Source organism: Xiphophorus couchianus, chromosome 10 (assembly GCF_001444195.1).
Source record: "Xiphophorus couchianus chromosome 10, X_couchianus-1.0, whole genome shotgun sequence".
NCBI classification, from domain to species: domain Eukaryota; kingdom Metazoa; phylum Chordata; class Actinopteri; order Cyprinodontiformes; family Poeciliidae; genus Xiphophorus; species Xiphophorus couchianus.
In genome coordinates this window covers 14185670-14204555 of record NC_040237.1, presented here as the reverse complement: position 1 = coordinate 14204555, position 18886 = coordinate 14185670, and the positions used below count along the sequence as shown (strand labels likewise).

General features: G+C 38.8%; 1 protein-coding gene across 2 annotated transcripts in view; it reads left to right on the top strand.

The window, feature by feature from the left end:
• Nucleotides 1-18886, top strand: part of dnah9 (dynein, axonemal, heavy chain 9) — a 163700-nt gene that overhangs the window by 103073 nt on the left and 41741 nt on the right. For both annotated transcript variants that reach the window (XM_028030167.1, XM_028030168.1), the window contains 6 exons: nucleotides 1576-1695; nucleotides 5709-5897; nucleotides 8318-8553; nucleotides 8650-8772; nucleotides 9158-9362; nucleotides 15144-15308. In XM_028030167.1, coding sequence (XP_027885968.1) covers nucleotides 1576-1695; nucleotides 5709-5897; nucleotides 8318-8553; nucleotides 8650-8772; nucleotides 9158-9362; nucleotides 15144-15308 — 1038 coding nt within the window. The remainder of the gene's footprint in view (nucleotides 1-1575; nucleotides 1696-5708; nucleotides 5898-8317; nucleotides 8554-8649; nucleotides 8773-9157; nucleotides 9363-15143; nucleotides 15309-18886) is intronic.

Below are 18886 nucleotides of genomic sequence, written 5' to 3'. Positions count from 1 at the left end.
CGGGACGTTGTGATTGAATTTCTAGCATAGAAAAAGAAAATTTAGTTTAGAGAAACCTCTTTTTTCCTACCTCATTTTTTCAGTTCCTTCTGTTCTCTGTGTCTTAAGATTGTCCTCCTCTTTCATTGTCTATTCTTCTTTCTTTTATTTGACTTTCTCTTTTTCTTCCTTCAATTTCCTTTCTTTATTGAATCTTTCCCTTCATATATCCTTACTTCTGACCCTGTGTCCATACATTTTTCCTTTTCTTCAACCATTCCTGGTGACTTCAATCCCTTCCTTTCCTTCCCTTGTGACTTAATTTTTGTTCTCAATGTCTTCAGAATCCATTTCTTGAATTCTGGCTTTTCTTCTTTATGTTTTTCTTTTTCATTCTTGTGTCTTTCTTCCATGTTTATCAAGTCTTGGATTCTTGCTGGTTCCATCTATAAAGTCTGACCTGTATAGAAATGTCTACCATAAATGTTTGGTGTGTTTAGAACTTTAAAAGGGAGAAATAAACCAAGAACTCTGGTAATTTGAGTATGAAAAAGTCAAAAGTCTGTTTCAGAACACTGACTTCAAACAAATCTCTTTTTTTTTAAAAGAAAGTTTTGGTATTAATGTTGCAAATCGTTGCTATGATCCTTGAAGGTATACTTTTATTTGCATTTTCCGTATCATCACTCCTACGAGTCAATATCCAGTGACAGTCGTTAAAAAAAATCTCAACTTTAGTTTTGGGCTGACTGAGAGTTGAATAATGACTGGTGAAAGGTAGACAACGCTGTCTGATTTGCGAGACATCAGCGAGGATCAACAACTCCACCAAACCCCGAAGATACGCAGTATATTAAGAATCTGATGGCGCACAGACAAAATGGAAACAGCCACAAGCTGTGTGAGCGGCGGCAGAAAGTCAGGATATGAATTATTTTATCAGCCTTTGAGTGACAGTTGACACACAAGCTCTTCCAGTAATTATACACCGCCAGCTTTCCATCAATACAAAGCTGGTGTAAGTGCTTTAAAAGACTTTTGCTGTTCATTAATCTAAAACCAAATCCATCACTCCCCCCGTCGCCGTAGAAAAGGCAGCTGTAAATAATTGTTGCTCAGTGGTATTTGACATTCAGCTCATCAGAGGTCCGGAGAGTCTCAGCGGAAAGCAAGGCCTGCGACTCTGCGGCAGATGCGCCCGCTTACATCAAAACCTGCAGAGTGTGGCGCGTCGGCTGTTAATAAGATCCAGCATGACTTCTCGCTGTCATTTTTCAGCCTTCAGTCAGATCGCCTGAGTAGAGACTGGCTTTCGGAGCCAAGGGGAATTAGCAACCCTCAAGCTAATCTACTGAACCTGTGTGCTTCTCCACCGATTAATCCTGTTTGTCCTTGTTATAATTGCTTCCATATGCCAATAAATCCAACAAAAGAGGAAAAGAGGAAAGTTTTATCCAACTTGTCTCCTCCCTCCCCCATCCGAAGCTACTTTTATAAGCCCTTATGTTTTACTTGACTTCATCAACAAATTAATAAGTGCCTAATATGTTTTCTTCTCTCTCTTATTCTTTGTGTGTGTGTTTTTGGTTCTTTAAGCACCTTAATGAGAACCTAACCAAGCTCATGGCAAAGTTTGAGAAAGCCACTGCGGACAAAGTGAAGTGCCAACAGGAAGCAGAATCAACGGCTCGCACCATTTCACTGGCCAACCGCCTGGTGAGGAGGACAGCTGCAGGATAACGTAGAGCACAGGCTAACCACTAACAAACTGTTTTCTGTTTGATTTACAAACATTGCGTGTTGTAAAGGTATTCACTCCCCTTGAACTATTTCACATTTCGTTACGACCACAAACCTTGATGTATTTTAAAGGGATTGTAATTGATAGACCAACAAATTAGCAAGTAACTATATATATATTTGTACAAATAAAATCTGAAAGCCTCGTACATTTGAATGCATCCCTCGAGTTCTTCTCTGTACCACCAACTTTTCCGATTTTCTTTTGGGATATTTCTCTACCACCTTCACATATCTAGAAACTGAAATTTTTACGGTTTTTCTTTCTCTCTTCTTTTTTTCATTTGTGAAAAAAAGCTCCCACTGTGGATGGACAGCATGTGTGAACACATATTTCAAGTCTTGTCACAGGCTTTCAGTTGGATGTAGATCTGGACTTGGAGGCATTGTTTTGCTGGGAGGAGAACCTCTACTCCTCTTTCGAGTATTTTTTGGATTTCAACTCGCTTCCGTCTGGGGTTCCCCTGTATTTAGCTCCATCCATACTCCTGTCCTCTCTCACTGGCTTTCCTCCCACTCATGAAGAAAAGTATTCTCACACTGAGATATTAACACCATGTTTCCCCAAAGGAGGATGTCTCCATGGTGACATTTCCCCCCTACACATGATGTTTTGTATGAAGACCAGAAACATCAGTCTCACTCTCACCTTACTAGAGGATTCTCTTACATTTTTGGGTTTTTTAGCTGTGGCTTTCTTTTTGCGCTGTTCCATAAAGATTATATTTATGGAGTAAGTGATTTATAGTGGTCACGTCTTTCATCTGATCTGTAAATCTCAAACTCCTGCATAATGACCCCATGCCTCTCGCTTCTCTGTAGGTTTAAACAAATGACCGTGTCTTTGTGGATTTAAAGCTTGAGATATTGTTTTATAACCTAACCCACTTTCACATCTTTACCCCTTTTTTAAAACATCCCTGAGGGCTTCTCAGGACAGGTGTTTAGTAGAAATACGTTCCTCAGTAAAATACATCAAAGCTTGTGGTTCTAATGTGATAAAATGTTTCAGTGGTTCTGAAGACTTTTTAAGGCCTATAATGTTTATTATACCGGCGAATGAATGAAATGCTTTATTCTAGTTTTGATCACATTGGAGTTTCTGTTGTGTCATGTTTTTGTTTTATTTCTTGTAAATGTAGTCATATTGGCTTACTGATGATGAAAAATGTGCACCTCAGAAAATTTCAATATAGAAAAAAAAGTTGTAGCGTATTTTTGGAAAGTAGAATGGAAAGAAAAAGTGTGGTAGGAGAATGCACACCAAGCTGGGTTCAGTGACCTTGGTGTTTAATAATCAAATGTTTCTAGACATTGAATTTAGCATATTCATTATTTGTAAGCCGTAATCATTAGACTTACAAGAAAGAAAAACTTGTAATACTTCACTCTTTATCTAATGAATCTATATAATGTAGAAGTTTTACTTTCTGAAATGAGAATATTGAACATTTCCAATTAAATTTTTTTTTTTAGCTTTACTCGTAACAATCCTTTTCTAACTCCAATTAAAGTCCCTGATACTTTTATTAACATGCAAATGGACCTAATTCTGTCTATGTAGCTCATGTAGCAGCTTCATGCAGCGTTCCATGCAGTCTTTTTGTTCACACACTCTTTAAACACAGAACCTAGCATTAGCACAGAGACGTGAGATAGTGACTCATTCAGCTGCTAAGTCCCTCACTTGTTGACTGAAATCCTGCTTACTGTCTTTGCTTAGTTTAAAATGAGGAACAGGCACGTTAATCCAGTGTTCTGTGACTGTAATCTTGTGACACTCTCTGTTTTTGTTTTTTTTAAATAGAAGTATACAATACAATATACAGCAGATCCATGAGATTCATTTGCCGGAGTCTCTTGATTAGAAACATGGTTGAGGGAGGTTCTGCCTCAGTAGTCAAGGGCGCTTGTCAAACATAAAACTCTCTGTAGAGAAAAGGAAAGAATCAAATAGGAAGAATATTTAGAATGGATGCTGATCAATGAGGATAGTATTTTAAATTTGAATGTAGGTGTAATATTAAAGTAGAATACTGTGACTAGACTGAGGGCTGCATGGTGGCACATTTATTAACAGCGTTGCCTAGCAGCGAGGGGGTTTGATTCCCCCACCTTAGTCATTCTGCGCAGAGTTTGCATATTTCCCTCCTGCTTGCTTGGGTTCTCTCCAGGTACTTCTGCTCCATCTTACAGTCCAAAAAAATACTAATTTTTGGACACCCACAGGGCATCCCAACCACGAAGGAACAACTTCAGCTTTATCCTCTCAAAGCAGAGGAGCAGCGGCTCTGCCGATGACGCAGATTCTCACTAAGAATCTCATTTCCATCTCATTTCCACAGTCTTGTTGTTTCTCACCTTCACAAACACAAAATCTTTCTAAGTATTTTTGGTCTACTTGCTAGTGCAAGTAGACCCAGTGTACAAGTTCTTTGTACACTCGAACTTGAACTTTGACTTTTCATCAAAACACAGAAGCTTATTTTTAAGTCAACAATTCCTTAATATTGATTAAAAAAAGTAGTGCATACTACCTTTTCATATTAAGGAGTCTTGCTTTAATACGAGCTCCTATTTCTGGCTGAAAAGTTACTTGTAACTTAGTTTTGTCTTATATTTGCTCTAGAAACTAGACCAAAAATACTTGGGAAGATTTTGTGTTTTCTGCAGTTCAGTCATGACCCCATATCTCCTCACCATGAATGAGAGCTATAATTGCCTTGTGACTTTTAGCTTTAGAATCTGTTCCACTGAACACTTGGCAGGTATTGGAGTTAGAAACACAGGTCTAATCATTCAGACCTGTGACAGCTGAGTGCTTTGCTACAGAACACAATTAGCTTTATAAATGTTAGCCTGGGTTTTCTGGTTTGTCTCAGCTGCTCCGGTGCTTCCTGTCAAAACTAATGGGCTCTAGACGGTTTTAGTCAATGAAGATGAATGCTTAATGATCACTTTTAAATATTAAATGGATCTTGATGTATTGCTAATATACTCAAAGTCATATTCTTTAGTCACATGGCATTTTACTTACAAGGCTTTTACGACTAAAGATTTCTCAGATAACAGTTTTTGACAGACTAATTCATAATATGTCAGCTATCAGTTTAACTTTGTAGATATAGTGTACATTTAAGTTATCTGCTGTCCAGATATGTCGATATGTACATAAGTGATTCTAAATAATATCGTCAAAATGTCTTTCTAGGATTAGCATTAGGAATACAGAGCCATAAGTTTGAAATTATAAACGTTTACACTCAGGTATTTTTAAAGCTGTCAGGTGGCGGGACTTTCTCTCTCGCATGTACGTTGCACACAGGCACAGCATTTACTTAAATCCCACCATAACCCAGCTACGTGTGCATCCAATGCTGACGACAGCTAAACAAAAAGATGAGTGTTGACAGTGTTAGCACGATAATCTAAATTATTCAGAGAAGGCTTTCAAAAGGCCTGACAGGAGCAACAAAAAGCAGGAGAGGTTGTGCTAATCTGCCAGTCAGTCCTGAATATCAATGCAAATGCACCTTGCAAGTGCACATTGTTTCCGCGACGGGTGCTGAGCTCCCAGTATATGTGTAAAAGCGTCCGGCCTCTCGAGTTTGGCAGAGATAAGATATTAGCGTGAGCCGTATTCATCAGTGGAGGGAAATTGGATCACTCCAGCGGTAAAAAGTGGAGGTGTTGGAACACGAGCCGAGATATTATAAAGGAGATGAAAATCTAATAAAAAAAGGACTTGGAGGTTGCAAATCATTGTTGTGGTTGGGCGTTCGTGGGTTGGGTGCATCAGCAGCGGCATCCATAGATTAATTTAAGTTTGATTCGACCGAAATCTCTTTGGGGGGGAGGATATGCTGAGGAAGGAGAAGTTGCAGTGGAAGTAAAAAGGAAATGCGCTTTCTGCTCTGCTTGTGTCCCAGGTGGGAGGTCTCGCGGCTGAAAATGTTCGATGGGCAGAAGCGATAGAAAACTTTAGAAGACAGGAGAGGACATTGTGTGGGGATGTCCTCCTCATCACTGCCTTCATCTCCTACCTGGGCTACTTCACCAAACGCTACAGGCGACATCTGATGGAGAACTGCTGGAGGCCTTACCTCAGTCAGCTGAAGGTATGGGTGATTCCTTTTTTGCGGCAACATTCCATGACCGCACGTTTTGCTTAGAATTTTTTTTTCTAAAATGTGCCAAATATTTACAGCAATGTATTTTAATTATACATTTGGATGTTTGCCATCATTCAAATATAAATTAAATGCATTTTAAATATTATTTTGTACTTTACACACCGTTTTGATGACGCACATGCTCAATTTCATTGTGTCCGCAGTGCAGTATAATAGACTTCCTCATAGCTCATAGCTAATGCTATTATTTATTAAATATCATCCAAATTCAACATCCTAATCAAATAATCAAACCACGATAGTCAACTAAAATCACAATAAGAAACTAAATCAATCATAACTAAATGTTCATGTCCTCAGGAGATGATTGAGGATGAAGAGACGCTGATTTCTGGTTCTTTAGGTTCTGACAGGTCTGCAGTTCCTCTCCTGATCCATTCTAACTGATATAGCAGCAGCACACTGCGCCACAGCGGACAAATTTTTTTGTCGACCGATGTACACAGTGTCTATCCTAACTCAAATTGTTCAGCTTATAATGCGCGTATTTTCACTCAAGTATGTATTTTTAAAAGCGTTTTTGCTTCTAAGGACATGGAGTCAGGTAGGTGACATTTAAAAAAAGATGCAGGTTGATAGCAGCTCACCGTGGCTGCGTAGTGTCCGTCTCTAGGTAACCGTGACGTTCAGCGTCGGTCCGTAGCGTTCTGGGGTCCTTTTAGCTCCCACCACTAGAATTTAGCTGACCTTAATATTTCCTGTGTTTTATTTTGGTCATTATTGTTAATCTTAGCGTTGATGTGTGTATGATAGGCGTTTCTATCGGCTGGTTTTCGGTTCAATACGGGATGCACATTTTACGGCCAAATACGGGACGACTCCTTATTTAATGGGAAGGGTGGCAACCCTATTTATGGGTGCTAAGAAACCCCTAAAACAGCCAGTGGCTAGAATCGCCACCAGCTGTCAGTAATAATGGGTAAAAAAACACAGTTTTTTTTACAATACGGACATAAATGATTCATAGCTATATGATGTGTTACAATTTCAAGAATAAAACATATTATATAGTAAAAGGGACACACTCTTTTTAAGAAAAAGCAATTTATCAAAATTTACATGTTTAACTATTTGTGGTCTATATGTAAATGTCCCTAACAGGATGGAACACATTCAGAGATAATGGTGAAAAAAGACACATGTAATTATTAATTTATCCAACCCTAAGCTTGCCAATTATTCATTTCTTATTGCTAGTGTTGTAACAAAATATTTAAATCTTAAAATATTATTATTATTATTATTTTTTTTTCCCAAAAGTTCTGAAGCCGAAATGTTGCTGCAAGAAAACAATCACCTGTATGTGGATCACATATACAGATACTATGCAAAACTTATCAAAAGTAAATACACTCAAATTTTCATTGGGGATGTATATTGCTATTATTTTACTAAAAGGAGTAAAACTGAAGACCTGGTTCTGGTACGTGACAGTGTTTTATTTAATTAAATTCACATTTTAGCGCACACGTTAAAACCTGTAACTGGAGCTATTTAATAAGATTCTACTTGTATTAAAGTAAGTTGAAGAAAGGGGCATAAATCAGTTTAACTCCTACAAATAGTGACTATTTAAATTACTCTGTGCATTGATCTGCAGCTAAAATGCTCAAGCTGTAATTTCTTTTTCTGTAAAACAGGGAAGTCAAAAGTCTAAATGTTTACTGTAGACTAGACGTTTAATAAGTGCTTACAATATTTTACCTAGCAAGTGTTTTAAGTTATTACGACAGATACAGAGTATCTGTGCATCCTGCAAAAGTCTTAAATTCGTCTAACTGTTCTAAAATTAAGGTCTTAAAATATCTTAAATTCTTAAATTAAGTTTGCCTTATAAAGATTAATCCCGGGTCTTAAATTTTGGCTATTTAATGTTATATATGCAATTTTCTGTCAGGCAGAAGCTTGAGTCAAGTCCAGACATCTTCCTTGCGTTCTGTGACTTGAGGTAGTTGAGGCTACCGCTAACACGTTGCTAATAAATCGGTGCTAGTTAGCTATCTAACTTTGTGTTGCATGGAAATTTATTGCCAGTTAGGAGGATTACATTTGTTTTCATCGCTGACTCACTTCTGTAGCATACAATGCTAAATCCATTTTGTCCAAAAGAATAAAAAAATCCTTTGGCACTCTGAGGGTTAAGGCTGTAGAGGGCTGTAAGCACAAACAAAGCAGATTTTAGTAGTACAGCAGGATTCCCCAATCATCCCCTATATTTAGAGTCTCTTTGGTCTTAAAATGCGTTCAAGGTTCCATTAAAAAAGGTATGAAAAAGTCTTAAATTTGACTTGATGAAACCTGCAGAAACCTTGCAGATAAATCGCTGCTTCTTTCTATGGAATCAGGTTCCCATCCCAGTGACTTCAGACCTGGTACCTCTGACCATGCTCACTGATGACGCCGACATCGCTGCGTGGCAGAACGAGGGCCTCCCGGCTGACGGGATGTCCACAGAGAACGCTACCATTTTAACTTCCTGCCAGCGCTGGCCCCTCATGGTGGACCCCCAACTACAGGGCATCAAATGGATCAAAAACAGATACGGTGATCAGCTGCGGGTGATCCGCATTGAACAACGAGGGTGAGAAATGTTTGGGGAGGGAGCTTGGCCACGGATTTTGCAGTTCATACGGCTCAATGATTTGTTACAGAAATTCCCTCCTTTTTGCCCTGAAAGGTATCTTGATGCCGTGGAGAGAGCGCTGGCAGCTGGTGATGTGGTGCTGATAGAAAATCTGGGAGAAACGTTGGATCCTGTTCTTGGCCCTTTGCTGGGAAGAGAAATCATCAAGAAGGGCAGGTGAGACTTAAAGACAGGCATCCGACTTCACTGATATGTCACTAAATAGAAATGATTGGTAAAATCAGCTCACTGTGATTGAAAACCAAGTTGATGTTTACTTTGATATCTCTCAAAATGAAACTAATCCAGCTTTTCAATTGGTTGTTTTAACCTGTGGAATAAGAAATGTTTTCTACTTGCTTACAAATGCAGTATTACAATCTTAAATATCTATGAATTTTTTATTTAAATAGTTGAACACTTTGATCAACGGTCTGAGTCTGATAAAGACTGAAGTACACAAGAGTTTGGATTAATTTTTTTCAGTTCATTTTAATGCAGTGACTTTTTGATGTTGTCTATATCCTGACTCTCACACCAGAACCCTCCACAAACATTTCAGATATGTGAAGGTCGGAGACAAGGAGTGCGAGTACAGCCCCAATTTCCGTCTCATCCTGCACACCAAGCTGGCCAACCCTCATTACCAGCCGGAGCTGCAGGCGCAGTGCACCCTGATAAATTTTACAGTGACCAGAGACGGATTGGAGGACCAGCTGCTGGCGGCAGTGGTCAGCATGGAGAGACCTGACCTGGAGCAGCTGAAGGTAAGAAGAGGCAGAGGAATAATATCTGAAACTGTTGGGCAACAAGGATGTTTTTCATAAACGTCAAAAGAGATGTAAATGTGAATCTGAGCAGACCTGAAAGGAGAACATGACCCACTCATCGGCTTTCATCAGAGGATAAACAACGATTCGCGTTATGCTGCCTGAGTTTTACGCCTAACATCTCCTCTGAGCAGGTATAATTAAAAGAAACAGACAGAGAAGTGCGAGGCCTCCACAAAATGGGCTTAGCACTCCCGCTTGTCATTATCCATCTTTAACACAACGTGTCAGCGAGAAAACGTCTGTCTCGAAACATCACAGGAGGCTGCGAGTCTGGGCTCTTTGATTCAAAGACAATCAGCTAGCGCCTTTGATTAACGCCTGGTGGATGTCTGATAATTGTGAGGCTTACTGTAGGGTGCCTACTTAGGGAAACTGCTCAGCCGGATGCATGCATGTGCCTGTGGGCGTGTGCGGGCGTGGGTGTGTGTGTGTACTAGCGTGGGAGTGCATGCACTGTATTGTGTGCATAAAAAATTGTGTGTGCTAGCATGGCTTGTAAATGAAATGGAGTTAACCAAAAATTAGATCCACTTTAAATGTGCAAACGTACCTATAATAGAAGCATATTATGATTTTTTTTTTTCATGTATTGCATCCACTTTGAAAGGAATTTCACAGTTTTAGCTAGTGACACAAGTACATGCAAGCATTAAAAATAAAGCAGCAACAGATTTAATGTTAGAGCTGCAACAATACATTCAGTCAAGATATGCTTCCATTTTTACTACTAGTGTATCTAAAATATAATGTATGCTGTAGCAACTACTTCCTGATTTTTCGTGTCAAATCAACAGGTAGGAGAACACAAATGGTTATTTCAAAAATACAGCAATGCTAACAGAAAGTAAAACTGACTGTTGGGATGAATAAAGCAAAATAGAGTTATTATTGAAGGTTTCTTTGAAAGAAATTACATCAACCCTGTAGGGAGTATGTGGTCTGCACTTAAAAGTCTCATCTGTGCCTGGAAATCTAAATGATTTGTTGGTGTGAAAAATGAGAAAATGCAGATCATTTTAACTGTTAATTCAGCCAAAAAGAGTGCTCATATGTCATTGCACATTGATTCCAGAAGCTTATTGATGGCTACAAAATACATGGGGTTCAAGTGAAACTAACAAATGTTTGTGTTGTAGTATGGATAAACTTGAAATAGTTTTAACTATGTGAACTGTAAGGAAAAACAACTATGTCTTAGAGTGGCTAGTGTTTTTACTGACAGAGTAAAGGCAGTTTAATTACTATGTCAGTGTCAAAAAGAAGAAAATGCAGATTATTTTAACTGTCAGCATAAAATGTTCTGCAAGTCTTCTGGAAACGTATTTAAGGGGTATTTGGGATCAAATCCAAAATGTTTTCTTCATTCAACTCATAAAATTTGCCACTCACATGTCAATGAAATATCTTTACCAGAGTCAGTTGATCAAAGAGAGAAAGAAAAAAAAAATTCAATGCCACATCAAATACATTTCATATCCTGATGCAACAGAATTCTCAATTCCACACCATTGATCCCAGTATACATATTTGGAATGGGAGAAAATTAAGAGCAATGTTCTTACTTTAAACTTGTTACAGGACTTGATTTTTGAACAAATCTCTCTTATTACCATGTGTTTCAGTTTGCCAGGGTCGGACAGGAGCTTTATAGCAACATCCAACCCCACTTCACAACCTTTTCAAGTGTCTGACATCCTAACATAGTGACTCAGTGGTGTAGCTGTGGTGGGTCGGTTTTTATCCCTTGGTTCTTATAAAACTTCCCAGAGCAGATCTCAAACTTTGATTCATTGTGACTTTTAAAATGAACTGTTGACGGTGAGGGGGGTAATTATGTTATTCAACTCTGATAATGCGTGTGACAAACTCGGCACACTGTGTACAATAGACCATATTTCTGGGCAACTTTTAAAAAGTAATGAGCACCACATAGTTATGATATACACAGTATGTGCCACTGTGTGAATGTAAATGGTGGTAATTAAAGAAAAACTCTCTTGATCAAAGCGCCAGTGCCTAACGATGCCTCCATGCCTTCTTATCCGCAATCTGCTCGTTTCATGCGAGTTGTTTGAAAATGGATTGGCCAATGGCGCTTGCTGTATCACAGCAATTAGTCAACACATTGACACACTTTCTGTGTCCCTAAAATGCGGCCCTTGTTAGTTGAATGGAAAGTCAGAAATCCCCTCCTTACTCGGAACACGTCTGGCTGCCGGCGGTGTCGTGTAGAGATTAGAGTGGAAGAAATCACAGGAACCCTGTTAGCGGCCCGGACAGATTTACTCGAAGAAAATCCGCTTTTGCATATTGATGCCTTTTTTTCTGGAGTCACCCTCATTTTCATCTGGACTTCCTGGGCAGTTCTTCATCCAGACCTGTCGCTGTCGGGTCACCATCCATGGTCAAATCTTCATTCTTGACGAAGGGGAGAGATGAAGAGTTAGTGGGGAGAAATGGCAGAATGCCAGAGATATTTTCAGCCTTGTGTCCTCTCAGCAAAATATTCAATGGAGTGAAATGTGATTTAATGACGCTTGTTTAATTAGCATTTCTCTCAGATCAGATGATACAGAAAAAAAACCCAACAAGATCTGGAACTCGCTTATCATTTTAATTAACACTGAAACTTTGAGGGGGTGTCGGGATCTCTGTGCACTCCCAGGCCTCCTTATATCTGAACACGGCTCGTAGAATGAAGCTCTGAATGGCTTTTTGTTGTCTGTAAACAACCCAGAGTGATAACAATCATCACACTGATAGAGGAGCGCAAATTGCCTGTACCTGTTTATATTCCTCCAATATCTCTGTGCTATAATACCTTTAATGAGGTTAGCGTTGCTGCTCAGGCATAAGATGATTGCTAGGTGAAGGAGCTAGTTTTTAACCGAGCCAAATAAAGTACGACAGGCTTAAAATATCAACATGCCTTTTCCTTTGGATCTGCACAAGGCGGGTGTTTGGAGGGAGGATTGTATCTACAACCTTTTCCCACCAAAGTTACCCCATCTTTTTTTGTCACAGTGAACTTGTGCATGCTGTGTCGCATTCTTGCACCAGACTAGCTTTTTCACAAACCTCCTTCATTAGTGAGAGAAGTGTAATGCTCCGCTTCCTAAATTACCTTAACAGGGCCGCATCGTGGCACCCAGTAATCATTTGCCAAAAGAAATGATAGATGTAATATCTCATTTTAATACCAATTAGGGTGTTCTGCTGACTGGTTAATTGTTTGTTTTTCCCCAAGCTGGGGTAATTACAAGTACAATGTGCCAGAGGAAAGCTAATCGTTAAAAACTGACTCATTACTGCATCCAGTTGGGAATGTTTTAGTGCCGAAAGCTTTTCCCCCTCAAGAGCAGTGAGTGCAAGCATGTAGAAGGTCACAGTTGACTCCGTCCACCATATAAAAAAAGCCCAATGTGATCATTACTGACTCTTGCAGAAACATACTTAGCATTCAAAAATAATACCAATTTATCCTGTTTGGAAGAAGAAAATAAAACCTCGATGCTATTACAGCTTCTTTCAACTCCAACCTGGTTATTGACAACAGATTTAGAGCATGTAATATTAACAACCCAGAGGCACAATACATTTTTAAAAATTGAAATGAATTTGCTTTCATGCAAGTAAAATAAAATATTGTTGCTAAGATGGATCTCTTAATTCAACTCCTCCTTTTGTGTGATATAATTGCAGGGGAGGAAAAAAGATGTAATATTCTCTAGTGATTTTTCTAAAGTTTTTTCATTTAAAAAGAAATGAAACGTCTCACTTGTAATGATAGTTCAGTATTGATGAAAAACCAAGGAATGTGAATAATATAAAAAATTAAAAGAAATGAATAATGTGTGCAAGTCCATCCCAGTTTTCAGTGTTCTTGAAGAATAAGCAGATGTTTCTCATTCAAGGTTTTATAGTGCTTAGCCCCGCCCTCTAATCACTTCAGTACAATAGTCATCCTTTAACAGTGTGTTATAAGTCAGGCAGGCCACCAGGCTCTACTTGTCTCCCCACCAGGGTAAATGTTGTTTCCACCTCCAGGCTTTGATAAGAATATGTCGAGATTTGGGTCATGTTCAGTATTTCTCTTCTTCCAACTGTGGAAGATGGAGTTGATGCTAAGTCGACTATTTTTGCTAACATTTTGACTACAGGATTTTCCTCCTTTGAATCATTTAGAGGTTCACTGGCACATCAAAACATAAGACATAACCCCACTGACAAAAAATCTTAGCAAGGAACACTATGTCATTTGAGGAGGCTCAGAAGACTTAAGTTCTGATGGAGATCTTTCTGTACATCCTGATTAGGATGTTCTAAGCAGCAGCTACGGTCCCGGTTAAATAAACTTCCTCAAGTGCCGCTTAACAACTTAAACTTCACCTCCCTCCTCAGATTTTCTGTGGAATTAAGATCTTGGGACAGATTAGGACATAACCCTAATCTCTTAATTATTTAGCCTCTCTGTTTGTCTCTTGATGTCATGTTTTTAGATTTGGACATGCTAGCAGCGTCATACATGCCCTACTTTTAATGTTCTGGCTAAAGAAAGAAGATTCTCGGCAAAGGCACCTTTGACACCCTTGTTGAGGACAAAACAAAACGTTGTTTTTCACAATATATCCATCCACATAAACTTTGTGCAGTGCTAATCTAATGTTAGCATGTTCACTCTGATTTGGTAGGACTAGTTGATACCCTTTGTTTTAATCTGTTTTTTTCAGTCAATCATATGCAAACAAAACAAACAGCAGAGCGACGACAGGTCATAGAGGCTGAGTTTCACTAAGACGTTTTGGTACCAATCACTTAAAAATTCTGCGATCAGGAACCTGAGCTGATGTCCTGAATCAGAGTGGAACATCTTTAGTAATGTATTAATTTTTATTTTCGATGTAGTTTTGGACATTCAGTCATGCATTTGACTGCTTTGTTATATGTAGAAATATTCAAACCATTTGATGAGAATCTAGCTCTCCCCAAAGAGTCTCCCTCCTTATAATGAAAGAACCATAATTCAAAGGTTGCAGAAGAAGGTTTTAAGGGAAACGTCAGCAAAGCCATTATTAAGCAGAAACACGAAACCTCTATATGCTGAAATGAAGGACAAAGCAGGATGAAACAATGAAATACTTTGCCCTGTCGACTTTGTTCTCACAACGCCACTCAAACACAATTCTTTGAGAAAAAGTTTAAGTTTCTCCTCTGACACTATTGTGTTTTTAAGCTAGAACAAAGAGAAAAGAATGCCGGAGTCGAAGCTGTTTTTAGACGGCATGGTATGTTAATCCATATGATGTGAAATTCTTTGCCCACCTCCTGCCCGGCGCCTGTAGTGGTCCATAATTAAAGACATTGTGTTTTGCAAGAGATTAGTCATTATCGACGTGGGTGGGTGCGTGGTTGTTTGGGTAGTTCCCCATCAAAGCTCCCTTCCCTCCTGTTTGAATCGATGGCTTCCCCACGCTGAGGTCGGCTGGCAGAAGTTAGAGGTGGGCAACCAGACGAAAGCGAGTTAATCCATCTCCGAGCTCTGCCTTCATGTGTCCTTACGGCAATGCAGAGCGTATCGACCACTTCTGCCTTTGAGGCGCCCTTCAGTATGAATGTCCTCGTATTGACCCAGCATGTGTAAAATTCCTCACATTCAAATGAGAAACCTACTAACATGTCGAAGCTTTTTACACCAAGTATTTCTTCCTTTCTTAGTCCGACTTGACGAAGGAGCAGAATGGTTTTAAGATCACCCTGAAGACGCTGGAGGACAACTTGCTCTCCCGTTTGTCCTCAGCTTCCGGAAACTTCCTTGGAGACACGGAGCTCGTGGAAAATTTGGAGACAACCAAACGCACCGCTGCCGAGATAGAACAGAAGGTTTGACATATATTAATGAAATATGTAGCTGATAGATTTACAGTAGCATGTTTCGTCCCATTGAGCCCTCTTTGTTAGGAATCTTTACATTTCTTTTCTTGACATTATGTGTCCAGTCCACCCAGTAAAACGTCTTCAAATCCATCAGATTAGGGGGTCATTTCTTGTCCACAGCTCTCTTAGGTGAACTCGTGCTTTTCTGACCAGCAATTACAACACTTTAACTTAAGTTTCATAAATGATTTCTTTTGTTTATTTGGCTCTATTCATGCACTCACTGTGATGTTGACAAATCAATTCCCTCTTCATTCTTAGCTCTCCAGCTGACAAATGGACATTTTAGGCCAAAACTTAACTTATATTGGAAGTATTCATAACTTTATCCGCCTTGACAAATCCTCAATTTGATCTGAAGAAGAGTAATCCAAGGCTCTGTCCTGCCACCACCATGTTCGCTTGTGGATGTTGTTTGTTTTTTTGTTTTAGGAATATGTGGTGTAGCTTTTATGCAAGACATTTGAATACTGTAGGGCAAAAAATTATGTTTGTTTTCATCAGACCATTATTTTTCTTTGGAACAAAGCAATTCTGTCTTGAAATTCCATTATGGAGAATACAGAAGATTATACAACATGGGCAAGGCAACCAGCACTTGTTGGAAATTGCTGTAGCTCTTTCAATATTTCTATTGGCCTCTTAGGAGCTTTCTTGGCAAGCAATAGATTTCGTAGCTACTTTTCCCACTATAATGCAACAGTGATAGTAATTTTTACCAAGTTCAGTTCCAAAATAATGCAGTAGTTTGGCTGCACGTTTTCAAAAAGTATCTGAAGAAAACAAGCCATAACCATGATGAGAGACTAATAAAAATCTCCCCAACCAATAATCAAATTGTTTGCTAAATAATGACAACACCATAAAACGATCTTAAAAACCCACAAACAACTAAAGAAGAACCTGTGGACACAGTAAGCACACACAGGAGCCAAGTATTAAATAATCAGACCAGTGTTCAGGGACCAGTAAGTGGAAGAGCTGACCTTTACAGCCAAATTATTCTGCCTTTGAAGAAGACAGCAGTCATAAAGTTCATAATCTTTCAGTCAAATTAGCTGCCAAATGATACCATGAACATGATCGGTTTTGATGGGGATGATCTAAAATCTCTTTTCCAGACCATCTTCACTCTAAAACAGTTCCGTTTGTTTTACAACTCATCATTATCGCTGCTCTTTTATCCAGAGCTGTTTTCCCTAATGTCTTCAAGCATAATTGGGGGAAAAAATATTGCTTTTTCTGTTTTGCTCCTTACAAAGTAACACTGTGACTCTAACAAGCTAATAAAAGGAAGCGGCGACTGTTTTCCGCCATTTCTAAACCCATTATGGTGTATGCTTTGCAAGACAGAAGAGCCCATCATACTGCTGAGATTTTATGTTGTCCATCCTTCTCCTCATCTCTGAGCCAGACTAACAGCAAGATTGCATTTTGCACCATCTGTGGTATTCTAGCCTCATAGCCTAAGTAGTACTTTAAAAATGATATCAATACATCCCTTCAATTTCCACACTATGAGTTTATAAACAGCCAAATTAATGTAAAGGATCTAAATTCGTGTCCATACTCCCCAAAAAACAAACAAAAAACACAGTTCTTTCTATCTAGTCCATCCCAGTGCTACATAAAAAATAAAAATAAATCATCGTACCAATTCAAAGTTCTAACCAATCACACAAAAACTTTAGGACACCACACATGAAGAATGTTATGCTCAGAATATGTCAAGAACTAGAAGCAAGAATTCCTACAGGAGGTTCCAGAGCAGAATGATGTCACCATACTGTTACATCCTTAGGAAAAGGAACCAGTTTCTTTCTTCTTGCAAGGAAGGTATAGGCCTTAGGGTGACTAATAGTAGTAGGGAGGAAACACTGCTCATTCCTGAACTTTCTGTGACATCTTATTAAAGGTATAAATAAAGTAATGAGAGCAGGGTAATTTAATTTAGTGAAATGACAAGGCATAGACTTGGTCTTAAGGAAAGGTAAGCTAGAAGACTTTTTTGTTGTGATCTGGAACTACATAGAAAATTAAATTAGCTCGAAATTACAAGACACTTGTGGTTTCCTCGCGGTATAGTGGGAAAAAAAAAAAAACACTGACAGGAACAAACATGGCATCACTGAAATACAAAAGTTTACTCTGCTTCTGCCAGAGCTAGAGAAACTGATGAGTCACAGATGGTTTTAATCAACCCACAAGCTCAGATAATGTAAAACTCACATGGGAACTTGGAAAAAAAGGAAAAAGAGCACCAACTTAACAGTTTCTTTGGAAATGTTGGATTTTTTAATATGCTAACTTAGCATTCTATCCCACTGACGAGAGCATTTTTAGTTTGAGTTGTTGTAAATCTCTAAAGTTGGCAATAACTAAACTATTTTAACTTCCGACACATTTCTTTGTTTTCCACCAAGCTCACAGGGATATGTCTTCTTCCTACTGAAAACTATTTATAAAAATAACTTTCCAGAACTTCACCTCAAGAAATGCAAACAAACCCTTTGATGGTCTATCTGTTTATGCATCAAGGTTACTGCAGTTTATTATTTTTCTTCCTGGATATTTTCCACTAATAAACGTTTGTTTTGCGCTTGATTTGTGCAGGGCAAATCTAAGATTACACATGGAGAAATTATTAAATGATTCATCTTGGTCTCTTTTATTTCCACATCACAAAAGCCTGGCATTTGAAAAAGGGTTTGTAGTCGTTTAAGAGCAACTTTATATCATTATCTCTTAGTAAAAGATTAAAGGCTCACAGTAAAAGTTAACAGACTCACATTTCACTGTAAGATTCTTCTCTGTTTTTCCTCCTAATTGGCCAACAGTAACTTGAGGCTTGTGTCAGCACAACTTATCAGAACTGCAAGCTTGAAATTTTCTAGTGTGGACTTGCTCTGCGTAACACACAATGCAAAACCCCCTCACTCCTAGGTCAGTAGGTCACTTTGTCATCTAGTGTCTAAAATATGTATGCTGCAGAAAGTTTGTGCCAGTATAGGGCTAATAGCCTGTGCCCCCCTGTCTTCGTCTTGTAATAATTTAAATAAGTATTAGGCAGTTAAAAATTTACTTTTGCGAAGTTTGTTACTTGGTCCCACCTAAACAAAAGTTTCAGTTCAGAAATTCTTATTTCCCCAGAGATTGTACCTCAAAGTAAATGCTGAATCATCTGTATGCAGAGCCGTTCCCACTGGGTTTTCTCTCTTTGACTTAGTGCCCAAAGGTTCTCTTTTCGTTGTCAGAATATCGGATCACATCAGCTTTGTTTCTCATCTCTGCTAGATGTTTACTGATGTCGCCGACATTTTCTTAGAGCACACTTGGAAGAAAGAAAAAGCTACTTGTGATGCTCTTAGTGTGCCTGTGAGAGAATGATCACTGCTTATGCAGATGTTCGTTTCTAAGCATAATTGCACATTCAGTGACTGAGAAAAATCTTGACGTAATACAAGTATTCCATGCGATGTGAGCCAGCCCGTTCAAATCTACTCTTCACCCGAGGTTGAATTTTT